Raw genomic sequence first — 27,414 nt, 5'->3', positions numbered from 1 at the left:
TTTTTCAGCTAAGTTATCGATATGCGGATGACGACAGCTGATGCCGATTCCTATGGTGAATGGCTCATTGCTGCTGAAATTTTTTGTGTTTAATTGTGTTTTTGTTTCGAATTCAATGTGAGCAAAGAGGAAGCGGGTATATTTTAAGTCATATATTTTGTTTGCCGGTTTCATGAAATTCATGATATAGGCTAATTTTAATTAATAACCCAACGTTTTACATAACAAGTTTTGCGGCTATTTCTTCTTCTTTTAACTTCACCCCCATAGTTTATTGCGTTATATTTTCTTAATAAAAGGGATAGATGCCGTAAAGCTGGTTTGTTTTCTTAAGGTAGCGTGATGTTTAAGATTTGAGCCGCTGTAGCTCAAAGTTAATTGATAATTCCGAGATTCATGCGAAGTCGAATCACCGTCACCTTGTTCATTGTCATTCACGGGGAAACGCGCCCACGTCGCGTGCATGTGTATTGTTCTAGTTCCTGGTGTGTTGCTGTCTCACCGTCAAGTTAGAAAATTTGCTCGTGCTAGCAAACGTTTTTTTTTTCGCGGTGTGTGCTTATTTTTGGTGTGTGAAAATTTTTGACATTATTAACCGATTCGTTCATTTCTTTCACGCAGCTCCCGCAAAACTCGCAGTCGGCAGCCGCGTCCAAGCATTTTCATTGCCAACAACAAAGCTCACGCAGCTCAGTTCGGTGTAAAGGCAAGACAACCGTCAGTAGCTGAAGAAGAAGCATTGCAGAGATGCCTTCCAGTGATCCACTGCCGCCCAAGGAGGGTGCGCTTTTCCGAAAGCTACTAGTAAGTTGTATAAATATTTTTTCCGCCCACTTGCTAGTGGAAAAATTCCTTGCCGGCTTCCGACTGCAGCGCTCGCCGTCAACATCCATGTGCTTTTTTTATGGCGTGCCTATTTTAGGCACTGCTGCAGAAATAGCCCAAGCTGAAACCCAACCAGCTACATTCCCAACTTGGAAGTGCGAACTCTTGAATCCGCAACTTATATTAAACTAAGTTAGGTTGTTTGGGGTTTTCGTCGGTCGCATAACCTCAAACTTTTTCGTTGGGCGGGATGTATAAAATGTTATTGACTAGTGAACCAATGCTGCGGCTCTACTATTTGCCTTTTTTTCTCTACTCCTCTACTCAGAAATGCTACGAGCTAAAGCAGTACAAAAATGGCCTCAAGCTGGCAAAGCAGATACTATCCAACCCCAAGTACATGGAACACGGGGAGACACTGGCGATGAAAGGTCTCACTCTGAACGGACTGGGGAGACGTGAAGAGGCATACAAGTATGTGCGTTTGGGTCTGCGCAATGATCTACGCTCTCATGTCTGCTGGCATGTCTATGGCCTTCTCCAGAGGAGTGATAAGAAATATGACGAGGCCATTAAGTGCTACCGCAATGCCCTTAAGTGGGAAAAGGACAATCTGCAGATTCTGAAGGATCTGTCGCTGCTTCAGATACAAATGCGCGATCTGGAGGGGTACAAGGAGACCCGTCATCATCTGTTCACGTTGCGGCCTTCTCAACACGCATCCTGGATTGGGTTTGCCATGAGCTATCATCTACTAAGAGACTACGAAATGGCCAACAACATACTGGAAACGTTTAGCCAGTCCCAGACATCGATTGTATGTAGCAGAAAGCAACCTCTTAATTCCATTCTTATAATCTGTTTCCCAATTTCCATCTTTTCCATCTCACTCCACTGGCAGGAGGCGCACGACTATCGCCATTCAGAGCTGCTTCTTTACCAGAACCAGATACTCATCGAATCATCGCGCCTGGAGCAGGCCCTCGACCATTTGAACAAGTACAACGCACAGATTGTGGATAAGTTGGCCGTGCGCGAGACAATGGGCGATTTATACATTAAGCTACGGCAGCATGATTTGGCGGTGCCCATCTTTGAATCGTTGATTCGTCGCAATCCCGAAAATGTCCTCTACTACGAACAGTACCTGTCCGCTCGGCAGGTTTCAGAGTCTAGCGCTGTGGTGGCCGTTTACCGTGAGTTCCAGGAGAAGTATCCACGCGCGCTCTGCCCCCGCCGTTTGCCGTTGAACGTTGCCAGTGGCTCGGAGTTCCGTACGGTAGCTGACGAGTACTTGCGTCGCGGCCTCCGAAAGGGCATTCCACCGCTTTTCGTTAACGTGCGCACCCTGCACCAGGAGTCAGAGAAAGCGACTGTTATTGAGAAGCTCACGCTGGACTACTTTGAGAATCTGACACGCTCTGGCCACTTCTCTCGCGAGGACGCCGATGCTGGGGCGGCCGTTGAGCCGGCCTCTGCGCTTGTATGGACGGCTCTGTTTCTGGCGCAGCACTATGACTACATGCGGGACACAGATCGCGCTCTGGACTACATTAATGTCGCCATCGACCACACGCCTACTTTGATCGAACTTCTTATAACTAAGGGACGTATTTTCAAGCATGCCGGCGATGCCGTTGAAGCCTACGTCTGGCTGGAGGAGGCTCAGAGTATGGATACAGCCGATCGGTAGGAATCTCAATCACAATCATAGACAAATTCCAAGTGAAATGCGATACTGAAAAAAGCGATTTGCTTGCAGTTTGTACCGAGAAATTGATTGCTCTCTTATAATATTTACATACTCATATAACTATCCTCCTTGATAATGTTATTTATCATTTCATTTTATTTTAATTAGCTACATCAATTCAAAATGCGCCAAGTACATGCTGCGCGCTAACCTGGTGCAGGAGGCGGAGGAAATTTGTGCGAAATTCACTCGAGAGGGTGTCTCTGCAATGGATAATCTGAATGAGATGCAGTGCATGTGGTTCCAAACGGAGTGTGCGTTAGCTTACCAGCGCATGGGTCGCTGGGGCGAGTCCTTGAAGAAGTGCCACGAAGTAGAGCGTCACTTTGCCGAGATAGTCGAGGACCAGTTTGACTTTCATACATACTGCATGCGCAAGATGACGCTTCGGGCATACGTGGGCCTGTTGCGGCTGGAGGATGTCCTGCGCCAGCATCCGTTCTACTTCAAGGCTTCAAAGTGCGCCATTGAGGTGTACCTACATTTATATGATAAACCTCTCAAGTCGGAAGCGGCTATTGAAGAGATTGGCATTGGTATGTTAACACTGTTCAAGTTATAATGCCAGGTAGTGATTTTTGAATAACATGTTTCTCTGCTCTGCAACAGAAAACCTTCCTCCGTCTGAGTTGAAGAAGCTGCGCAGCAAACAGCGCAAAGCAAAAAAGAAAGCCGAGCTTGAAAGCGCGCAGGCCGCGCAAGCACAAGTGAAGCGCGAGCAACACCAGAAGTCCAAGCAGCAGGCTAGCCAGGAAACCGACCCTGATGCGCCGCAACTGGACGAGCTCGTGGCAGAGAAGTTGGAGCGGACGGACGAACCCTTAGAAAGGGCCATTGACTTCCTAAAGCCGTTGCAGCAGCTAGCCAAAGAACGCATTGAGACGCATTTACTGGCCTTCGAGGTGTACTATCGTAAAAATAAGCCGTTATTGATGCTTCAGTCGATACAGCGTGCCCGTGCCGTCAATTCAGCGCACCCTGAGGTCCACAGCTGCATTATTCGCTTCATGAAGTCGCTGTCCAGCGCTCTTAAACAACAGCGGTTCAACGAACACGTCCAGCAGGTGCTTGACAAGGCTACCAAAGAACTGATAGGCAGCAAGACGCTCCAGCAGCTCAACGATGAATTCATTGCCAAGCACAACGCATCCATACTGCACTTGTACGAGGGGGCTCGTAGTCTCTTCGAGCTAGATCCTAGTAAAAAGGATACCGCTATCAAGCTGGTCACCAACTTCAATCCGAACAAGCTGCGCTTAGAGGTAATATTCGGTGGCACCTAACCCAAAAACGTGGTGATACTAATGGCACTAATTTTTGCAATTCCACAGGAGGCCATCAAAGTCTACACCGCGCTGCGGGACGGGGATGTGTTTGGGGAGTGTGAGGAGGAGACCGCTGCATATCAGCAAGCGTGTCAACAACGTTTCCAGTACGCTCGCATCTTTCGCAATATAGAGGAACTAGAGGCGCAGCTACAAGAGAAAGAGGCAGCCAAGTTACGCGCTGAAGAGGAACAGCTCCAATTGAATCATGTCGATTCCAGTGAAGCGATCTCCGTTTCGGCCACTGCAGTGACAGCGTCTTAAGACAAACAAGACTGCTACATTACAAAAAAAACCACAACCACAGCATCAACACCAACACCAGAAATTGCAACACAAGTAACTAAAGAAAACCCTTCAAACAGAAATGAGCTGAACTCTATAAAAAACAGCAACTACAATAAAAAATCAATATTAACGAAATACAAACCTCTAAAAAGCGTGAGCTAATCGAAACCAACTTCTGAGCGAACATGAAATAGATCTAATGTAGAAATTCAGTGGTGGGGCGAGCTGCGACAAGGTGAGATCGCGCTCCATTTATATGTATGTATGTATGTAGTCACGCCTAGCCGATCGGTAGCACCTGAACACATCAATTCACACACCCGACTCACAGACAGCAAGTGTTTTAGCAACAATATAGAACAACTGCGTGCTGGCGGAAAGATATGCGGGTGTCGCATATCTCTTCCTGCATCGTGAACATACTCGTATGTAGGTATACCATACCATACCATAATGTGAACAACTACTGCTTGTTTCTTTTTAAATACATTTATTTTTACTATTTTTAACATGCGCATTGTGTTTGTATATATAAAGTCGTAATTAAATATACGCAAATCTAAACCTTAATTTTTAATGACTTTTTATGTAATACAAACCTTGCTATGATACTCTTTATTTCTTTTCTTTAAGTCGAGGAAAACTGACGCACACCTGACCGTATCCGTAACTGAAATTCAGTACTTATATAAAGTACATTGTGCACAATTGTGCAAATTGTGCACAATATCGGGGCTCTATATAACTTTGTTGGCTTTAAAACAGTGACCAGCACGCATATGTAGACTAGACAACATGCTCGGCACCGGTACCGCCCCCCACCAGTTCCAGATCGATTACCGACAATGTGTTTCAGCGGACTACCCTTCGATTACCAGTAGCTAGTTGCTCAGCAGCTGGCTACGTCCTAGTTACCAGTGGAACGCCAGCAACTGACTACTAGTTGTCCACCTGGAATTAGTTATAGTTATAGCTATAATTTGTAAGGATTTCAATCAGTATTTTCATCAGTAAGAACAGCAATTTGGTCAATCTGTGTGTGAGTTACAGTTACCTTTTGACCGCTGAATGAATAATGCATAGAGGAGGAAGGACAGACGAAGAAATCCAACAAGATAACGAAAATCTGCGTGTGAGCATGTTGCAATTCCGTGAATCTCAATCGCAAGAGGCACGATCAACAAGAAAATTGAAACGGAGACAGAGAAAATGTTCGACAACGCCAGCAAGTGTATCGAGCAGTTATAAACTTTTTTTGGTGCACCAGTTCGAACTGGCAAAAAGTGTCTCACCGCATTGGCCGTTGGATCATCTGACATTGCAGCAAATTTATCGGAGCGAGGCTGAACAGCTCATTCAGCATTTAAGCTGCCGCTGAATATCCGGTACCGGTAGTCAGTCAGTATGTGCGTTGCTATCTCGCTCCCCTCTGCCAGAGCGCGCGTACTGCACGAGGAAAAGTGTGAGTAAGCGCGTGGCTGGGGGTTGTATTTGTTCCTTCTGACCAAAATATTGATCCGATCTGATCCAGACTGCCATCGGTTAGTTATAGTCATTCTCTACGATTCTGCATTTTTTCTTTTCTCGTGTCTTCAAAATTGTAGATTCCACAGATTTTCGTCCTTTGTGGTGCGGAAGGCAGCGTCGAACATTTTTAAAACGAACTTGATTCAGTGTGATATCACAGGAGTCTGTAGACCACATTTGGTTGCTCTAGCTCTTATGGGCTTTAAGAACTAGGCGTCAAACAAGGCGGATAGAAAGGAGACAGAAATCAAATAGATCAAATCCTTTTACAAGGTGCCAATGTATTACCAGAGATGTATATTTTCTCTCTAATCTGTTGAAGAATATTTAATAGACCATTTATATACCCGATTCTCACAAGAATATAGGGGTATATTAGAATTAAGGGGAATGTGGTAGTGTGTAACACCCAGAAGGAAGCGTTTTCGACCCCAAAAATTGTATATATTGTTGATCAGCATCAATAGCCGAGTCGTTATAGCCATGTCCGTCTGTGCGTCCCGATGAGCACCTAGATCTCAGAGACTATAAGAGCTGGAGTATCCAGACTCCTTTAAAATTACTCTGTTACAAGTGGAGATACGACAATTTTAAATTTCAATTTCATTTGGCGCCCCCTTTTTGAACCGGGCGTCCTGCGGCCCTACCTGTTTGGGTGTAGCCAGATCGATACTGCATCCACGATCGCGTGCATCGAGCTATTTACAACGAACCACGCTTGTGCTTCGCAGGTGCATACATTACCGACAACGTATTCCCTGCTATACCATGCTTTACCTCATCGGCTTTGACCGGGTTAGTTTTCCTTGGTTATTAAGATAATATTTACTCATTGACTTTATTTCAATCTTAATTTTAGCTGGTGGCTCCTGGTGGCCAGGAATACCCCCTGCGTTCCCGCAGACACCGATATGGCCACCATCGTATACCAGCAGCTTCACACGTCTGGTCTTCCGGTTCATGTGAGCGAGTGTGCGCTCGATGGCGGCTGTCCACCCTAGGCGCCTGACCGGCTGATATCGCAAACTGCCCGCCGACTCCTGCGCACGGGCCTGTGGCCTTTGATCTGGGCGACCAGGTCTTTTTAGTCCATTCGCAGTCGATACCTCCTTCGTTGGTGATTCCGCCATAGCTTCTCGTCCTTTCGTAGCTTCTCAGCCCCCCCATTCAAACACAGCTTCGAAACGCGTAAGTGAATTAGTATACTACGAGAACAAGCAAATTTCAGACCGCCGTACCAGGCGAACAGAAATCAGCAGCAGGCAACTTTAGCGAGTGCTAAATTTTATGCTGCATACTTTTGGGGTTGCATCAAACGAAGTTACATTCTGCTAATTTCTGTTTGCCTGGTACCCAGATTTGAAATTTGAAGTCGGATTTACATACATACACATATTTAAAATTGTCTTTGGCTATATCCCGGCTATTTATGGGCCGATCTGGGCGCGGTATGTCTTTTCGTGATCGGGCGATTCCTGCCAATCGACTGCCATCGGAAAAAAGGAAATCAATTTTTTCACGATTTTCGCGAAAAATCATGATGTAATTAAATTAATTAATTAAATTAATTAATTAATAAAATTTTCCGAAAATCGGCCTCATTTTCGAACTCGAGATTTTTATGCCGTTCGACGGTCTGGACCATCACGATCCTGGGAGAGTGAGTCCTTCACAGATCTGGCCCTAGTTGTCTGAGATATAGTCTTCCGAAGATTGGCATATCACTAAAATACTGGTTTCTTCTGTACGCTATATCTCTTCTATACTTCAGCCGATTGGGGCGCGGCATGTCTTCTCGTGATCGGGCAAGTCCTGCCAATCGACTGCCAGTGGTTAAACCACGGAAAATAATTATAATAATAAAATTAATAATTACTCTTGTAGGTCCATTTTATCCTTCATCTGTATTCATCTTATTTCTTTTTCTCTAGTTAATATTTATTCGTTGACTTTATTTAACTCTTCCTTCCGTTTTAGCGGGTCGCCCCCTCCCGCGGACACCGTTATGCCCACCATCGCTTATCAGGGGCTTCCCCCTTCTGGTCTTCCGGTTATTATGAGCGGGTGTGCGCTCGATGACGGACGTCCACTCTAGGTGCCTGACCGGGTGACATCGCACGGGGCCACGATGCCGTCTGCCCCTCGGGAAATGACTCCTGTCGCGCGAGGCTGTGGTCCTTGGCCTGGGTAGGATAAATGCAGAACCGTATCCTTGCACTACAGAAGCGCACACCTTTCAAGATCCGAACCCTGAAGGCCATCTTCATCCTTCGACCTGGCCATCGACAACAAGGACTTTGACTATGGCGACCAAGGGAGAGGCTACGCGGGCTACTAGACTCTAGATAGATATCGTTGTTAGATTTAAGGATATACCCGTCCTTTTTGTGGATAATAGATATACGTATGCTTAATGTTGTTTATTTATTTATACAAGGCTTAGTTTTGATGAATAAAACTATTGAAAAAACATCCTTGCTGTATCCTGTTTTGGGGGCAACTATCCTGATTGCAAAAAGGCGTGGCACGCCCAAAGCGGTTTAAAAATACGGAGAAAATAAAATAGTTTTTATTGGGGAAAATGTCCTTGATCCTTGGGAAGGACTCCATCAAATCAGGGGCATTTTTTCGCTCACAGGAAGCTTTGGTACGTCCCGATCGGCCCACAAATAGCCCAGAAAACGAAATATGTATAGTTGGGGTTGTTGAAGTCCTTACCGAAGGATCGAGGACATTATTCTCATCACTGCGATCCATGGCACGCCCCGATCAGTCCACAAATAACGAAGAAAACAAGATATACATATCTGTAGGGGGTGTCCTTGATCCTTGATCCTTCAGAAGGCCTGTACTAAATCAGGGACATTTTTCCGATCTCAGGTAGCCGTCGCAGGTCCCGATCGGGCCGCACATAAAGGAGAAAACAAGATATGTATATCTGGGGAAGATATCCTTGATCCTTCGTCCTTTATAAGGACTCCATCAAAGCAGGGACATTTTTCCGGTCACAGGAAGCCGTCACACGCCCAGATAAGCCAACAGATAACGGAGAAAACAACAAAAGTTGGTTTTGTTAATTGTTGTACAACAAATTGTTGTTGTTGTACAACAACTCTCCACATACGACCGCTCAAAGGGCCACAAAACGAGAATTTCAGATCTGGAATACCAGGCGAACAGAAATCAGCAGCAAGCAACTTTAGCGATTACAAAAAAATGTGGCATACTTTTGGGGTTTGCAAAACGGAAGTGAAAAACCAAATAAAAAAATTTATCCACTGGATCTCCCTACTAGATCCCTCCTATAACATCTCATTAACTTTTTGTAAATATTGTAAATAATGTATGTACCTACTCCATATATGTAACATTAAGTTTAAGTATGTATCTCCTGTGATCAATTGTTTTTCCCCTTAAATGTAAAACTAGATTAAGTTGCCACGAAAGGTAGCAGTAAACTTGTTTACAATAAAATACAAATTTTCCACATGAAAAAAAATTAAAAAATTTAAAAAAAAACAGCGACCTTCTGCTGATTTCTGTTCGCCTGGTATCCCAGTTTGAAAATTCTCGTTTTTGGCCATTTGCGCGGTCGCAAATTGAAAGTTGTTGTACAACAATTGACAATTTTCTTGTTTTCTCCAATATTTGTGGCCAGATCGTGACGGGCAACGGCTTCCTGTGTACGGAATAGCTTCCTAGATCTAATGCATTCCTTTTCAAGGACCAAAGATCAAGTATATTTTCCCCAGATATACATATCTTGTTTACTGTCCTTCTGAAGGATCAAGGACAACCCCTAAAGACATATATATCTTGTTTTCTTCGTTATTTGTGGCCTGATCGGGGCGTGCCATGGCTCGCCGTGATGAGAATAATGTCCTCGATCCTTCGGTAAGGACTTCAACAACCCCAACTATACATATTTCGTTTTCTGGGCTATTTGTGGGCCGATCGGGACGTACCAAAGCTTCCTGTGAGCGAAAAAATGCCCCTGATTTGATGGAGTCCTTCCCAAGGATCAAGGACATTTTCCCCAATAGAAACTATTTTATTTTCTCCGTATTTTTAAACCGCTTTGGGCGTGCCACGCCTTTTTGCAATCAGGATAGTTTCCCCAAAACAGGATACAGCAAGGATGTTTTTTCAATAGTTTTATTCATCAAAACTAAGCCTTGTATAAATAAATAAACAACATTAAGCATACGTATATCTATTATCCACAAAAAGGACGGGTATATCCTTAAATCTAACAACAACGATATCTATCTAGAGTCTAGTAGCCCGCGTAGCCTCTCCCTTGGTCGCCATAGTCAAAGTCCTTGTTGTCGATGGCCAGGTCGAAGGATGAAGATGGCCTTCAGGGTTCGGATCTTGAAAGGTGTGCGCTTCTGTAGTGCAAGGATACGGTTCTGCATTTATCCTACCCAGGCCAAGGACCACAGCCTCGCGCGACAGGAGTCATTTCCCGAGGGGCAGACGGCATCGTGGCCCCGTGCGATGTCACCCGGTCAGGCACCTAGAGTGGACGTCCGTCATCGAGCGCACACCCGCTCATAATAACCGGAAGACCAGAAGGGGGAAGCCCCTGATAAGCGATGGTGGGCATAACGGTGTCCGCGGGAGGGGGCGACCCGCTAAAACGGAAGGAAGAGTTAAATAAAGTCAACGAATAAATATTAACTAGAGAAAAAGAAATAAGATGAATACAGATGAAGGATAAAATGGACCTACAAGAGTAATTATTAATTTTATTAGTAGAATTAATTTCCGTGGTTTAACCACTGGCAGTCGATTGGCAGGACTCGCCCGATCACGAGAAGACATGCCGCGCCCCAATCGGCTGAAGTATAGAAGAGATATAGCGTACAGAAGAAACCAGTATTTTAGTGATATGCCAATCTTCGGAAGACTATATCTCAGACAACTAGGGCCAGATCTGTGAAGGACCCACTCTCCCATGATCGTGATGGTCCAGACCGTCGAACGGCATCAAAATCTCGACTTCGAAAATGAGGCCGATTTTTAGCAAATTTAATGATGTAAACAACATGATTTTTCGCGAAAATCGGGAAAAAATTGATGTCCCTTTTTCCGATGGCAGTCGATTGGCAGGAATCGCCCGATCACGAAAAGACATACCGCGCCCAGATCGGCCCATAAATAGCCGGGATATAGCCAAAGACAATTTTAAATATGTGTATGTATGTAAATCCGACTTCAAATTTAAAATCTGGGTACCAGGCAAACAGAAATTAGCAGAATGTAACTTCGTTTGATGCAACCCCAAAAGTATGCAGCATAAAATTTAGCACTCGCTAAAGTTGCCTGCTGCTGATTTCTGTTCGCCTGGTACGGCGGTCTGAAATTTGCTTGTTCTCGTAGTATACTAATTCACTTACGCGTTTCGAAGCTGTGTTTGAATGGGGGGGTTGATGTCACTATTTCCCGTGGGCGTGAACCAACAGTTCCGAAGTCGATTGGTCCCTGCTGCAGTGGACGGAACGCCACATAGTCGACTCAGCGGCACAGCAGCGGCATTATGGGTATGCTCCAGCCAGGAGCACATCCCTAGGACTTACCGAAAGGACGAGAAGCTTTGGCGGAATCAACAGCGGAGTAGGTACCGAGGCGAACGGACTGGAAGCGCGGAGAAAAGAGCGTGGGACGCAAGGAAGAGGGCCATGGCAGTGTCGGGACGTCCTCACTCAGCTTCACACACTTCCGACTCTTTCGCCTACTTCAGATATTCCTCTCTGGACTGCTTATTCTTTTCCTTCAAAACAACTGCCGACTGCCTTGTTGCGTTACCGTCGGCCTCCTTTTATAGGCTCGCTGCTCCTCTTTCTGCCCTGGATTAACGGCTCTTGGCCGGTGGCGTCATGTACCATACATTCCCATGCACGCGCTGGATCGTTTAGTGAGACCGTCCGCTCGACTCTCATCGGCTATCGGCCATCGTTCCTCATCGTTTAGCTTCGTTGCTCGCTGCCTCGTCTAGCACCTCTGCCGACGTTGCAGAGTGCCTATCCTTGGGCTCCTCAAGGATTGTCCCCAGCTCACTAAACTGACTGTGCTGAAGATGCATAGACGACTTTGGCCTAGTCGGTACGGTGCTTGGCTTTTGTGTGTGAGGTGATGAATATGGCGAACACTTCAGAAGCAGACTGTTGATTCTGATCAAGAACATATGTAAATATGCATGTGTATACTATATGGGTTCTGGTTGTGCAACGAATTTACATGAATTGAATGTACACCTGCGATCGCTAAGTACCAGCAGATCTAATATAATTAAAAAAACTAGTTTTGTTGAATCCGTTTTATTCATATTTAATTTTAGTATTTTAAATGTTAGCAAACAATGCAAAAATTATAAGAAACTTATGTGTAAGAGCCCTTCTATCATTTAAATTTAGTTTAAAATTGTTTAAAATTAGAATGGTTTAGATTTTGGCTAATTTGATAAAAAATTTGTGTCTGTCTGATGAATTTTTGCTGTTGTTGTGATTTTAAATGATGCCTGCAAAGTACTACATATATTTTCGCGTTTAGAGATCTCTTCTTTCGAATATTTGGCGCATGCTCCAAATTCAAAAACAATCCTATACATAAATACAAACAATTGTAGTGTTCAAATCTCTACAAACAGGAAAGCAGTACGAAAAAAAATTAATTATAATTATTAAATATTTAATACTTTTGCTTAATCAAACGATTTTGGGTTGGGTTTTCAGCCTCTGCTGATACTCCTTTCGCGATCTTAAGGTCGTTCAAGAGGCAAGTATGGGCGTAACGTCTCCTATATCCTATCAGTTTTCTATGGCTGTGATTTCTATATTTGAAACACCCAAATCAACTTTATCCGTTTGTTTTTGTTTTTTTTTTGATTTAAAATCCACTACATGAAATGGTTTAGCTTGGCAGTTATTCATAAAAATACACACACACATAACTGCTGTTTCGTTCCATGAATCAATTGAAAGTGTAATTGCTAATTGATAGATAAAAAAAAAAATGGTAAACATATCATAAATACTTAGTACACGTGTGCGTGTATGAAGGTAAAATAAAGTTGAAGAGAAAACATGGGAAGCGTGTATTAAGCTCATTCAAAGTGCTATTAGGTGGCTATCACAATAGCAGGGTGACTCGCGACGACTGAATTGAAAAACATAACCAAGGAGGGGCACTCAGGAACTGCAGTCGTGCCTGTTCTACTCGCAGGCCACATACATAGCTTTAACAGCTGATCTTTAATTTTTGTTTTGTTTGGTATTGATTTGCAATTCAAAGACCTATTAAGAGTTGACTAAACGGTATTCTATTGTTATTCTTATGTTTCTTTCTTCTTGTTTACGAGTATATCGTCTATATTAAGTATGTGTGTGTTTTTTGCGATTTGGTTTCGAAACATTTAGGGTTCGGCTATATCGTATGGTATATTGTATCGTATAAATATTCTGCCTAGAAATTCATGTACATATTGAAATACATGCAGATCGTTTTAATATACTATGTATGTATGTATGTATTCGAATAGCTAGTGCAAGTACATATGTATGTATGTATATATTTAAGTTTCAATTACATCGTCCTCTCTGTCTTAGTTGCGAGTGCAAACGCCTTACAATACATACTTCCCAATCCTCTACAGGGAATCCTTTAAAAAAAAACCTTCTGCATATACATACCTATGTATACAGTGTGTACGTCTTAGGTGTATATTAATTATATATATAAATAGTTACTATTTAAATCTGTATGCATTACTATTATACAATTCTGTAAGGGTTTTTTCTTTTTGTTTTTTTTTTTTTTTGTAATTATAACAAGAATGTAATTGTGTCTCGATGACAGTTTTTTCTTCGAGCTAAGAGTTTTCTTTTTCAAATTTTGTTTTTTGTTTTCTTTTCTATCATTATATACGTGTGTGTGTGTGTGTATATATTTGCAGCAAGTAAATTGGGTTCTTACATATCTCCGCTAATATGTATTTGGGATTAGATAATGCTAAAATGGTTTAACTTGGGTACTAGGTTTCCATCTGGTTTCGTTCTTTCCTTCGTTCTTTCTTTCTTTCCTCCTTTTTTGCTTTAAATATACACATTTGATGTTCTGGTTTTTCTCGGCTGCCTGTCATCTGTTTGCTTCTGTATAGTCGTGCATAGTCGTATGCTTATCGGTTTAATTACTAAATTTTACATCAGTCGTTTGGCACACACGTCGGAGCCATCCAGAGGAGGCATGTGGCAGCCAAGTTGGCTGTTCGAGAGGCAGGACCAGCAGCTGCTCTGAGAAGGCTGCTGCGTCGCTTCGAGCTTCGATTCGGTTCTGGGGCTGGGGCTGGGGCTGGCGGGGGGGTGCCAAATTAAACCTCGGTGCCGTCCTCGCCCTCGTCGTCGAACAGCTGACTTGTGCTGCCCTGCCCGCTGCGCGTCGTCGTCACGGACATCTTCTTCTTGGGCTTCGGTGGTGGTCTTGGTGGTATCTTTGCAATCTTCGGCGAGCCCGAGCTGCCCATGCTGCCCATGCTGGCGTGTGTGGGGGACCCAGATGTCGCCATCGAGGGCGACAGGGGTCCGGCGTAGCCCAGGCCGGCCCCACTAATGCTGGCCCCCGGCAGTATGGTAATCCCATGGTGCTTGCCCCCATACAGAGACTCTGTTTCTGAGGGATAAAGGTGCTGTTGCTGTTGCATATGTTGCTGCTGTTGCTGCTGCTGCTGCTGCTGCTGCTGGATCAGCTCGTGGATGGGCTCGTAGATCTTGCTGACATTCGCCGCCGAGGCCACCGACGTGAGGCTGGGCGTGGCGGGCAGGGGACGATCGCGCATCGAGTACTGCTGCTGGGCGCCCTGGGCCCCGAGTGCCTTGTGCAGATTCAGCGTGGAGTTGCCGCCGGCCGTGGTGCGCAGCCCCAGGTTGTCGTAGACGGGCTCCGCCTGCAGCTCCGCGGTGGTGGCCGTTCCCGTCTCGCTCGGATTGGGCGACGTGGGCGACTGGAACTCGCTGAGCTGAGTGCCCGGGTGGGACGATGCCCCCGAGGTGCTCGGTGCCCAGCTGGGCACACGCGGCTTTCGCGGTATGGTCATGTAGCCCTGCTTCATTACCACGGCCGTGGTCGGCGAGTACACCACGGGGGCCGGAAGGAACGGAGAGGCAGCGGCATGCTGGTGGTGCAGGGCGGCGGCCATTTGCTGCTGCTGCTGCTGCCGCGAGCTGTTGGCCGTGGCGATTAGCGCCAGGTTCCGGGACTTGGGGTGCTGCAGCGTCATGAAGCCGTTGTGGGTGCCCGCCGTGGTGGTGGTGCCGTAGATCCCGTGGGGCGTCATGTGCGCGTACACGGGGCTGGTCAGCGGCGGCGAGCGTATGCCGTAAAGGACTTGGTCCGGTATGTTGGACTGGGACGACTGCATCGAGGGCGAGGTGGGTGGCACGCGGGCCGGGAAGGCGAGCAGATCCGGCGGCAAACTGTTGCCATACGCGTCGTCCACGTAGGTGTGCCTGGACCGGGGCGTGGCCGTCGTGTCCGACAATGCCACTGAATGCGTCTCATCGTCACGCGACCGATTCGCCACTGCAAGACAAGAAAAGAAAGAAGAGAGGTGGTAAAATTGGGTTTCAATCGAGCTAGGGGAAGGAGGGGATTAGTGGTAAATCCGTAGTTATCCGAGCATCGTACCCTTGCTTGATATAGAACTCGATCTACAAAAAAGGAAGGGACAATGGTGTATAGCTTCGAGAGGATCCACTAGGACTCGAGGCTCAATAAGTCTGGGGCTATCTACGTCGCCGTCACTATCCACAGGCACCTCAAAGGTAGGATGGTAAAGGCTCTTCAGATCAAGCAATCGACCCAAGGAAGTTGTTGCAGGGTTGACTTGAGGGGGGGACAGGGACAGGTCAAGATAGCCCTCGATAAAGTAAGACTCGTTTATCGAAGACAACAAAATATCTGGCATGCTAAAGTCACCAAGAACTATCATATGGATTTTATTTGAAAGCGAGCACAGAATGGTTTCTATAGTGGACAGGGGCCTCTCGTATATGGAGATATCCGAAGCTTACGTTGGCGTCCACTCCAATCAGAGCGCGTCCTCCCGGTCTAAAAGTAGAACTATAGATGTCCGTCTTCCCAGGAAAAGAGTGTTGAGCGAAAGCCTTTAGCATACTGATAGGTTAATAAAAGGAAATTAGATCGGGAGGATGAGGATGGAGCATTGGTCAGATTACTAGGGAGAGCTATGGGGGCCTTTTCTTTTTCTCTGTACTCATCCACAACCAATACTCCACAATCAATGCTCTGACAGAGCAAATGATGTTTCGAATTGAGTCGGGAAGACGCTCCCTCTCGTAAAGGAAGCTGTCTTCCTGGCTTACAATTTTATCTGAAGGCAGCTGCATCATTAGATGTGAACTCTGGGGGGCCTGTGAGGGGCCTGGTACCTGCGAAGGCAATATCCGGGGGTCTGGGACGTCTATTTACTGGTGGGATGGATAGCCAACCCAATGAGGACTCAATGGACACGAACGCTACAGACGTAGCTGGCTCTTCTCCGAAGTGGTGTTGTCGTTGCCACTGAGAGTGCTCGAAATCAGTTTTGAGGGCGCACACTGCACGACAAAGTGTGTGTGAGAGAGAGAGGGAGCGCCACTGCAATATAATTTGTTCCTACTGATCCGATCTGATCCAGATTCGGCAATCTGCTAGATATGACCAAATACGAGTCTTTCTCGAAGGCTACCCCGAGTCGATGCCCCTCGACTTGTTACATACAATTTTGTCCTCCTTAATACGGAACGCAAGCGCTACTCACCGTAAACTGTTTCGTCGAGAAGGGTCTTCTTGATCTCGTGTCCATCGTCGCCGCCGTCAACGCTCTCGATGTCCGTTCGCCTGGGCGGCTTCTCCACGGGATTCACCTCGTTGAGGAGGCTCTTCTGCATTTCCATGATGACGGAGCCCTCCAGCATGGAGCCGTTGTGGGTCTTGTCCAGCTTCGTGGATATAAGGCCATCGCCGCTCATCATGGTGGTGTCCTTCTGGTAGGTCCTAATGCGTCGACAGTACCAGAACAGAGTCAGCACGACGACAATAAGAAGCAAGAGCAGAGCGGTGGTGATCAGGCACATGATCAGAAAGACATTCGTCTGCGGATCGCTGGTGGAGGCGCCGATGGCCCCGCTCATGCCCAGCCCGCCCAGGCCGTCGGAGGCGGAGGCCGCTCCCACATAGTCGCCGTCGACCAGCAGCTGGAACTCGGCCTCCGCCCTGCCGCCCCGGTTATCGGCCACACAGATGTAGGAGCCCTTGTCGGAGGCCCGCACGCCGAAGATGCGCAGCTCGGAGGTCATGACCTGGGACGGCTGCTGCAGGGGCAGCTGCTCCAGCGAGTTGAGCACTTGGATGCGGTGGTCGTTGAGGTTGAGGGGTCGCTTGTTGTACACCCAGGTGACGTTCGGGTGCGGCGTGCCCACAATGCGACAGGGCAGCGTTATGTTGTCCTGGTTGGCCTCGAAGAAGGACCGGATCGTGCCGAGGATGCGGGGCCTGCAGGCGAAGTTCTCCGAGGGCACCTCGCTCCACAGCTTGCCGCGCAGCTGGGCCGGCTCCTGGCAGGCGGTGGGCGGGGTGTACAGCCGCTTCGAGATCACGTAGTCGCGGAAGGCCTGCAGCTCGCAGCTGCAGTTCCACACGTTGCCCTGCAGCGACAGGTGCATGAGCTTCTGCAGGTCCTTGAACGTCTCCATGTGCAGGTGCGTCAGCTGGTTCTGCTCCAGCGAGATGGCGCTGATGGGCAGGGCGCCCACGAAGACGTTCAGCTGCACCTGCTTGAGGCGGTTGTTCCGGAACTCGATGCGCGACAGGTAGCTCAGGTTGACGAACAGGTGGTTACGCATGACCTCGATCTCGTTGTTGTTGATGATCACGTTGCGCAGCTTCTCCAGGCCGGCAAAGGTGCCGGGATGCAGCTCCCGGATGCGGTTGCTCGAAATGTCCAGCTCGATCAGTATGTTGAGGCCCTTGAAGGCCTCCCGGTGCACCTCCTGGATGGTGCAGTTGCGCAGGTAGACCTTGTGCAGATTCGGCAGCCCCGCCATCAGGAACTCCTCGCGGCGCAGCTCGGGTATCTGGTTGTGGGCGAAGTCCACCACCTGCATCTCGTTGCTCATGTCCTGCGGTATCTTGGCCAGCGACTTGTTCTTGCAGTCGGCGCTCTTCTTGCCCGAGTTCCAGTGGCAGTGGCAGTTGCTGCAGCTCTGCATCCAGTCCGCGTGTCCCAGTGCCTCCTGTGCCAGGGCCAGCAGCACCAGCAGCACCAGGAGCACCACCCACGCTCTGGCGGCCATCCTGCTCGGTCCTGGGCTATGCCGCTGTCCGACTGTCATTAGTGCTGGGGCCAGTTCACGGCGGCAGGCCGCTGAACATGTGCCAAGTGGCGGCCTTGAGTGGAACTCGATAATCCCCGTTCCAAGAGGGTCCTCGGTGGGTCCTGGCAACACTGTTTGGGGTCGCTTTGCTTTGGGTGTCAGTGTTTCGCGAACTTTTAAGCTCCCAATCTCCCACTCCTGTTTATCGTCCTTTTGCCGGCTAATCCTTTTGACGCGCTTGTATTGTGGTCCGGATTTCCCTGCTTTTCTGTTTCTCGTCCTTCGCCTCCGCCTCCGCGGCTGCTGTGTGTGCGACAGACAAGGCTGTGACTAATTAATGGTTTTTGTCCTCGAGTCCTGCAGCTGCCACTTCCACCTGAAAGGAACACGCAACAATTCAAAGAGTTAGTTTGCTCAATAAGGAATGGATTCGAAAGGGATGGTTTGTGGAAGGACGAAAGGTCTGATTGGAAAAAAGTACCATCAAGTATTACGGATTATGCATCATTTTTAAGGATGGGTAATTAGCGCTCGTCCCGCGGCCCCGCGGCCCCGCGGCTGTATCGAACGGCTCGCCACGTAACGATAACGATGTATCGATGGCAAATCGTAACGATGTAGATAAGAGGATTGGGATTATGTAACGTACAATAAGCGGTTCCGAATCCCCGTTAGCCGTGACGAAACGCCACCAGCCATGACGATAACGATTTATTCTGGCCGTCTGGCAAGACGCAAATGCGCAAAAATTGCTAATAAATGCGTATGGGGTTTATGGAATTACAGACATGGCTGTATCGACTCGGAAATTGATGCTGATCGAGAATATATATAGTTTATGGGGTCGGAAATGCTTCCTTCTGGGTGTTACACACATCCTACACTCTTCGAGTACCAGGTATCTCTTTTCTCATATATGTAAGCCTCCAATGACAGCCTATATTATTATCCATCTTATTGCTTCAGTGTTTCAGAGTATGATTTCGAAACCAGAGCATATATTTCTCTCCATCACACACTATGCCTTTACTATGTTTTACTTCTGGTCTGAAGCTGATACGACTAGTAGATAAGACCAATAGATGTTCTAATAGATACACTCCGCGAAAAGGGGCTTTAATTAACTAAAATAAGCCACTGCTTTTTAGCCTTCGTGGTTCATGGTATTGGATAAAGTTAGCAACTCGCTGTGATCCTCTCTATCATCCACAGGTGAAGGCATTTTCCCCCTTGAAAGGGGTTTAAAGTGCGGTTGGGCTCAGAACTTTCTGCTCACCGGAAGTTGTGGGCAGATCTCTAGTCCCACTCGCTGTGGCTGCGGCATTTTCTAAGGCATTGAACAAATGGCCAAGTGGAAGTTCGTTGAAATGCAACAAACACGCAAATCAATGCCATGGTTTATTCAACAGAATTTCAAACTTTCGAATTATTCCATCGCAGCTGGTAAGCGTTAAATTTGGTTCCCTAAAGAACTACCATAATTGGATTTGTTGGCCATTGGAGTCGTCAAAAACTTGTTTTGCGGTTCCTTGGGAATCCCATTGGAGACTCCCATTGTACTCTCGGTTGGTAATTTCCATTAAGAGCGACATTTTGTCTGCCATCAAAAGAAAAGGCTACTAAAGCTAAATCATTTTGATGGATGCGTCGAACAGGAGGCAACTCTGAATCGAATCTTTTAGAGCAAGGTCTGGTCCCCTTTTGTTGAAAATCAGAGCTCTTTCAGCTGGCTTTGATAACTCCATTTCACATTCGAAGGATCAAAGTTATCCGGCAATTGGCTTGACTGTTGATCGACGCATTGTAGAGCCGCGGACCTGGCTGCGACTCTCTGTCTCTCTTTCTCATTTTCTAGCTCATCTCCGCCAGGGGCGCACACTGGATGAAGAAGAGTGTGTGCGAGAGAGGGAGAGAGAGAGGGAGTAAGCGTTCGATCCGTTGCGAACTGGTAGAAGTGGCTATTCCTTAAAGTTCTGCGTTATAGGGTTTTTTGTATCTGGAAAATCTTTGATGCCCTAGACTTTCGTCCTTTCGTCCTGGCTACCAAATTTTGTTTAGTCCAGCTCTTATAGGCTCTGAGATCTAGGTGCTATAGTGACAGATATAGCCATATCCACTCGACTCTTGATGCTGATCAAGAACTTTGAGTAACGGGCATAAAAAGAGGCATTTTTCCGCCTAGTACAATGGCGCCCTCTGGCGTAGTGAGCGAGATATAACAGAGTGCCGGGAGTGCCGCTGCGTTGAAACACCAGACCGTAACGATTGGTTTCAGAAACTCAGAAACAGACATTCGGTTAAAACACATTTCACTCATACAAATTGTTGCAGTTCTCGAAAGGTTCGGTCGGTTCGAGGGCAAGCCACTGGGCCTTAAATCAGATGCAGATACCAGATGCGATGTGATTGGGATGTGGGATGTGCACGGATTGTTTGTGAAGAATTTCCGTGATTGTTTTGTCTGTCAGCGGTTTTTTGTTTTTCAACAGCGGCAGCGGCAGAAAACTCAAAACAAATTAAATATGCAAATAAAAGAGAGAGAGAAATTCCACAATTGCGCGCTTTGTTAAATGTTCTATGCCCCGGCTCCTCGATTGTCAATGAGAGCCGGGCGGAGCCGGCGTAACACCTTAGACTTCCTGGTAGGCAATCAATAACCATTAGCCGCGTCCTTCAAACAACTTTCGAACGTTACGGCGGCGTGGAGCCTGCCAGAGCGAAATATGTAAATATGTATATTGTCTAGTGGTTCTAAGGGGTTCCATCGCGGCCCCATTCCCTGTTAACAGACCCGGATCTGGCCGCAAATTAAAATCCCTTGGTTCTAGAAACGATTTGGGAATCTGTTGTATGGTCTGTGGCGGCGCCCTTCGGTCCATTGTCTTTCAATGAGCTAAACGAGCTCCCAATCTAAGGCAATTTTGATCTGCCGTTGACGTTGCCTTTGTGCTGCAAGGACTGCTCTGTGGGACTTTACGTTGTCATTTTATTGCCGGTTATATTTTCGCTTGTAATTGGCATATGGCGGCGCCCCTCCCTCCCCAACGACCGGGAACCCCGGACTGTCCAAAAAAAATGCCATGGAAAGCCTTTGTCTATTGTCAGCTTAAATCGATTTGAACAAACCTAATTGATATGGCTTTTTTTATGCGTTTTTTCGGCATTTAAATTTCGTTTCGGTTCTTTTACACAGAGCTGGTTGTGGTAAAACTATTTAGATTTAATAGATGATGATAGTTATGCCATCTACAGATTAATTTGAGTTTAATCTGTCTAATCTGTCTATCGTTCTACATCTCCATCCATCTCTCTGTCTACGAAGTACTCCCTTTCAGGAGGCCGTACAGCCTTGATTCCGTGTTATATCACAGGACCCCGACCACAAAATGCGGTGGCTTTGGCTCAGGCGACAAAAAGCAGCCGCACTCTGAAATTTCAGGCATTCTTGACTTCTCCGGCCCGGGGTTTCCCCGAATGTTATCCGATTAGATGTACCCCTATCCCTCTTTTGGTCTTTGAGTGCCGGGCCGACGACCGTGGGAACATCAAATGTGTGATGCAAAATTAGGCGCATTTCTTTCATCCCATTCGCCTGTCCTTGTACAGTCTCCCATCATCAAAGGCGCACAAACTTTGGGGCGAAGGGCGTGCGAATACTGTTATTGCCCTTTTATGAAGAGCTCTCAGCGGACTTGCTGCTCCATTGGAGGCATGTTAGCACATTCTTTTCAGATCATATCCGCGCTCTAATGGCCATTATTTACATAAACGTTGGCCTGTATGTCCCGCAGAGTAGTGGCAAGGCCACCAGATGGGATTATGAGTGTTTCGGAGGGACTTGGAGCGTCTGGGCAAGGCAGTCTCATCAGCGAGTGTCGAAGCTGTTTCTCGGCACATCTCCTGGGTAGATGATATGCAGTGGCGGTCCAAGCACGCTACCCTGGGGTTCAGAGAGGACTTCTTTGCGATTCCAATACTTTATGAATGTTCTGTGTCGCTTGGGAGTAAGACAGCGAAGCCATACTCTCGCCTTTCACATGCTTTTCGTATCTCAGAGGTTCAAAGGTTCATGGGATTGCACTGTTGATGGGTGGGAGCTGCCTGATATAATTTAAGAGCAGCTTTTCAGACCTCTTTGGCAGGGCAGGGCAGGATGATGGCTGGCTTTGAGATGACAGATTTCTTCCATTGATGAGGATAATAGGGGCCATTGTTATCATGCTGTTAATATTATTTTAGTATCCTGGCTTTCAGGATCATTTTAGGTGTTTCGGTGCCTTGTTGCTTGATGACTCTTGTCACTTCTCCTGCTGGGACAATGATAGACCTGGTAGCTTCCAGACTGTTGGCTAGACGAAGCACAAGGCTTACACGAGATATATACAGATGTTGTCTTTGCTGGTGACTCACTTCGCAATCAATCTGGAAGCCCAACCCTCTCCTTTTAGCAGTTCATGCAACATTTACTGGACTCTCTGTCAACAAAGCGCATAAAATACTTCTTTATGACGAAATTTCGGTACTTGTCTTCTCCAAGCATGACCTGATATGCCCTCAAAAGGAAGAACAGTGACTTTAAAAACATTGATAATGGCTCACGAATTTCATAGACCATAATACTCGTAAATGCTTTTCACAGAGTGAATCTTGACATCTTGAAGCTTGAGATCTTAGAAATAACATTCGGTATCTTTTGGCAATATATTTGCTCGACTCAAGGTAGAAACCACGTGGCTTGGCTTCGAAATCAAGCGTATGACAAGAGGCAGCACACCCTACACACAGCTCATTAATTTGGCAATGGCCCGAAGAGATTGGCCTTCTCTTTTCAGACTAAGAGCCAATTGGGCTGTACAATAAGACTTTCGGCCTATTCTTGTAAGAAAAAAAATAATTATTTGTTTATATTTAGACTGTAGTTAAATGAAATGGATGTTTAATTGCCAAAAAGCCAAGAATTTCCAAATTATTCACTTGATATTCAAAATTTACTGACACTGTACCTATTATTTTGATCAGCCAAAATGTGATGTCAACTCGCAATTTCGCTTAAAGCTCTGTTATTCGGCGGTTTCCCTGTTTCATTTTTTTGTCACGGTTGCAGTTCCGACAAATAAAACATACCAAAAAAATTTGTTTTTCAACACTTAAAGTACGATAAAACTAATTATTAATGAAAAGCTTCAACGTGTACCTATTATTATGATCAAGTGTGTATATCGTTGTTTATTAAGAGTTTGTGGTTATAGTTTGGATTTTCAACGAGCAATAAACACTGGTCAAATTTGGCAAAAACTGAACCATTTAGGAGTAGGCACTCGGAGTTCTGTTGAGCCCGATGTAGGGGCTCAAAAGTACCTAAAGTTAGGTTAAACTCGTACCTTATAATAACTGTGATAGCAGCTAGAGTTGTGTTCAAAATGTAATCGATATTATCATTTGGATAAGCAAAAATAATCTGGCAACACTGTCTCGCATTGCCTAGACAATAAGGAGTTATCGATCCCAAGCTTGTGCCCTGTATATCGATGTACTTCTATCGGCCTCAGTCTCTTTGAAATGTCTCGCTGGATAAGGGATAAGTATCTCTCTGAGAAACTTTCTCTGGTATGACATTCGACTAAATCTGTTTGCATTGTGCCACATAATAAATATTGTTACAATGAACACCTAAAATAGTCAAAGACATACAAAAACAGCCAGATTAAGATTACTTATTGGGCATTCAAGATATTATGCACTAAGCTGGAAAATCTTGTGAAATCTATTAGATGCCAATCCATTATGACCGCCTCTCGGTCTTCGTCTCATACTCAAGGCTCCATATGGCCCTCGTCTGCTCTCAATTTACATGTAAATGATCTACAAAATGTGGTGTTTCATATGCTGATGATAGAGTTCAAGTAGGCCTTGATGTAAGTCATAAAGAGCTTAGTTCCACAAGAGAATGGGCACAGTTTGAGTGCGGCAAATGGCAACGAAGTGCCTGAAGCCGAGTGCTTTTTAGATTTGCTAAAACTTTATCCAATTCAAAGAACAATCAAGTCTATTGGAAACTATAGGTCTGATAGGATTATATGACAATTATGCCATCGATTATAAGGTTTATATATTCCGTGGCCAATCGATCGATTAGGATACGGTGTGTTTCCAGCACTGAGAAGGACACCGTCCGGACAGCAGGTATTGCCTCTTAATAAACATACGATACGTCGAACGACACAGCACCGGCTCTGGCATCGGCACCGGCACCGGCACCTGGAAAGGCAGCATAGTGCATGCGAAAAGTATGCAAATTGAGTGCAATTTGCAAGCAAAGTGCCTCCAAGGGAGCAGGCCGGAGACGGGGCCAAGCTGCGGCGAAGCACAAGTGGAGCGCCGCTCATTATCCATGCCACGGCAGGAGTAGGTGAGCCGGAGAGGCATCCACTGGGTATGTGCATTGCTCCTTGGCTCCTTCTGACCCCAAAAAAAGCGCATTTACTCGCACAAATGTGTTGATGATCGACAACCTGGCTCTGGCTCTGCCAGAGGACGATTATGAGAGAGTGGAATAGAAATACTTTTTGAAGGTTTTACTTTCCCAAACATGTCTTTACTTTCCTGATGAATGATCGAGCCTCAATCTACCTCCTTTTCATGTGGCCGTATCTTTGGTATTTTCCTAGAGTGGCCGTATATTCATTGATTATTAATCCAAGCTAGGGATGCCGTATATACTCCGTATAGATTTCCCACCACAATAGTGGCTCTCCTTAAAAGACGATTGCGTTGAAGGACTGGCCCATGCGGTTGAGTGGCATTGAAAATTGATACTTTCTTTCGTAAAAATTCAATTTCCATCGAAATCGCATTTGACTGGTTCGACGGAGGGAAGGCTGCTGCGTATTTAAATGCTTTATGGTTTCAGAACAAAAGCTAAAAACAATTCATAAAATCGACTGGGGCTTGGGGGGGCTTGGGGGCCGGTGTGGGAGGCGTGGTCGTTGCACAATCAAACAATAAATCTTCCTGCCACCAAAGTTACACATACTAAGCTTATTTGGATTTATATACCCCAGAACAGTGTGCCCTCCCCCCCCCTACCCCCCCCCCCCACCCTTTGTGTGCCCAAAAACTTTTCCAGTCTCCACCATTGTTCTGCCTGTAACCCACCCCACTCACCTCCAACCCCTACATCGCAGTTTTTCTCTCTTCTCTGCATTTAACTTTTATGCTTATTTTTATTATCAGTCCCGATTTGGCCTGCCGCGGGGGGCGTAGGGGGGGGGGACCGTGTTGCTGGCATTTTGCACTCGAAGAGATTTCAGAAATTTGTTCGCTTTTTATTTGCTGCACGAGTATGTCTCTCCACACACGGCAACCCTGGCCCCCTGGCACAGATGGTGTAGGAAATTCGTTTAAATGTGTGTAAGAGCCAGAAGAAAGGGTTTCCGACCCCATAAAGTATATATATTCCTGATCAGCATCCAAAGCCGAGTCGTTATGGCCAAGTCTGTCTTGCCGATCAAGAAGCTGGAACACAGAAGGCACCCAGGCAGTGGGAGATGGATTGCTGGACACCTGGACAGAGCCTAGAGCCCTGGCAGAGCAAAAGCCACAGAAACCCCCAGAACAGGGACAGTAATAACAAGGACATGGACGGTAGTAGCAAGGAAAGAGAGTCTCAAAGCAGGGATTGGATATTTTCATCAAAAGATTGATAAAGAATTTGGATAAATGGAATAATTTGGGCACCCTGTCCCTGTAGATCTCTTTTACGAACCTCCAAACAACGTACGTATTCCCCTTGAGACTGTACTTAATATAGACAAATATTCAGACATATCCTGCTATCATTTTGAAGAAAGGAAACCCAGCTTTTATTTGCGAATGACCCAAAAACCATTGCGGCCAAAATAAAGAGAGGGAACACCATGTTTTTGGCCAACGGAATCACTATTCCGTGGTTGGACATTTTGCACGTGTTTTCGAGCAATAAATAAACATGGATACGGGATGGAACGGAAGTATTTTTCGATTTTTTTTTATGCCCTGCAATGCTACTGTCAGCGCTGGTTGTTTGAAATTTTAATGATACCTTTTATTGGTAGAGAACAGATGTATAATACATCAGATACATCAGTTTACTGTTGTTTTAAGGGCTTTTCCAATCACTTTTGTATAAGATGGTCTTACTTTTAAAGGCCTGACTTTATAGCATTATTTTGTAAAATTTTTTAAACGAAAAAAGGTCTAAAATTTGTCATAGAAAACTATTGAAACCCACCATGTTCGCGGATTTGAATATTTGGTAATATATACTGTGTTTGTTCAAATGTATGACTCCATTCAGGCATGGCTATATCCGTCCGTCTGAACACCTGGCTTAAAAAAAAGTGCATAGTCACGCCCTAAAACTGTATATTTATGGGAATACAGAACTCTTCTTTGGCCAGCACTTTTCTGGCTAAAATAACAAGTTTGTTGTGAAATAGATCGCATATTTGTTGAATGCATGACTGGCAATGGTTTGTATTTTTAAAGGTTGCAGTGTGGCCAAATGTGAAAGTGGGAAAACCCCTAAGCTTAAATTTGTGCTGGTGCTGGTACAGATTTGAACGGGATTCGGTTAAAGATTGGCTGCTTTTGAAAAGAACAAAAATTCTTTGAAAGAAGATTGTTTTGAAATCTTTAAAAAGTAGGAAAAAGTCTTGGGAATATTTTGAGAAAAGTCTTGGACTCGGCTTGGTATTTTTTCCTCAAAATGTCTTACAGAAAACCAAGGAAGGAAGACGCAATCCTCACAAACAAGGGACAACCGCTTCGTCAGTCTGGCAGAAAAGAATTCCTTCAAGTCTTCCCTCAAATTGGTAATGAAATATCATCTGGAACGGTGGTAAGAACGCCTTGCCTTGAGGGCCTGTCCCATACAAGATTATATTTGGACCACTTTTGTGTGAGGTTTTTTTGTTTTAAGGTTTAAAGAAGCCGCCAAAACGCAAACTTGGTTAAAGAATAATGGGCTACAATTGTGCAAAGGAGTACATAAATTTATGAATAATCTTCGTGCTGTACTCTCCCGATCCTTCGTCTGAGACATGTACGATATGGAGGGTTTGCTATGATCCTAACCAGCCAAGAAAATGCTACTCACGCGCGATCGTTGCCCGCAACTGCTGCTACCCGACTGGCCCGGCCTGGACGAGGCCTTGGGGCTGGCTTTCCGCGGAATCCGGAACAGCTTGTCGGAGAGCAGGGTCTGGCAGCATTTCGCTGGAAGAGCGGTAAACAACTGTGCCGGGCACAGATCGAACAAATGTTTTTCGGCGACAACGACAAG

General features: G+C 45.9%; 2 protein-coding genes across 6 annotated transcripts in view; one reads left to right on the top strand and one right to left on the bottom strand.

The window, feature by feature from the left end:
- The first annotated feature begins 31 nt into the window (after positions 1-31).
- LOC108162203 (N-alpha-acetyltransferase 16, NatA auxiliary subunit) lies at positions 32-4,761 on the top strand. Of its 2 annotated transcripts, none has more exons than XM_017296825.2 (7): positions 32-117; positions 622-804; positions 1,154-1,642; positions 1,727-2,514; positions 2,687-3,114; positions 3,188-3,840; positions 3,910-4,167. In XM_017296825.2, exons 2-7 carry the CDS (start codon positions 748-750, stop codon positions 4,165-4,167), a joined length of 2,673 nt encoding a protein of 890 aa, XP_017152314.1. In that variant the 5' UTR covers positions 32-117; positions 622-747. The 2 variants fall into 2 exon arrangements, with proteins under 2 accessions (XP_017152314.1, XP_017152306.1); XM_017296817.2 differs by lacking the exon at positions 32-117 and adding an exon at positions 442-551 and having other exon boundaries at positions 3,910-4,761.
- Positions 4,762-12,585: 7,824 nt separating this feature from the next.
- The window catches only part of LOC108156988, a 123,403-nt gene continuing 108,574 nt past the window's right edge, over positions 12,586-27,414 (bottom strand). For 2 of the 4 annotated variants that reach the window (XM_033387958.1, XM_017288822.2), the window contains 2 exons: positions 16,538-18,468; positions 12,586-15,297 (listed from right to left, as the gene is read on the bottom strand). In XM_033387958.1, coding sequence (XP_033243849.1) covers positions 14,090-15,297; positions 16,538-18,110 — 2,781 coding nt within the window. In that variant the 5' untranslated portion in view covers positions 18,111-18,468 and the 3' untranslated portion in view covers positions 12,586-14,089. The remainder of the gene's footprint in view (positions 15,298-16,537; positions 18,469-27,414) is intronic. The other 2 variants (XM_033387893.1, XM_033387988.1) reach the window with 1 other exon arrangement.

Source organism: Drosophila miranda, chromosome XL, assembly GCF_003369915.1.
Source record: "Drosophila miranda strain MSH22 chromosome XL, D.miranda_PacBio2.1, whole genome shotgun sequence".
In the NCBI taxonomy this organism is placed as follows: Eukaryota; Metazoa; Arthropoda; class Insecta; order Diptera; family Drosophilidae; genus Drosophila; species Drosophila miranda.
The sequence above is the reverse complement of the archived record's forward strand: the minus strand, read 5'-3'. Positions and strand labels throughout refer to the sequence as shown.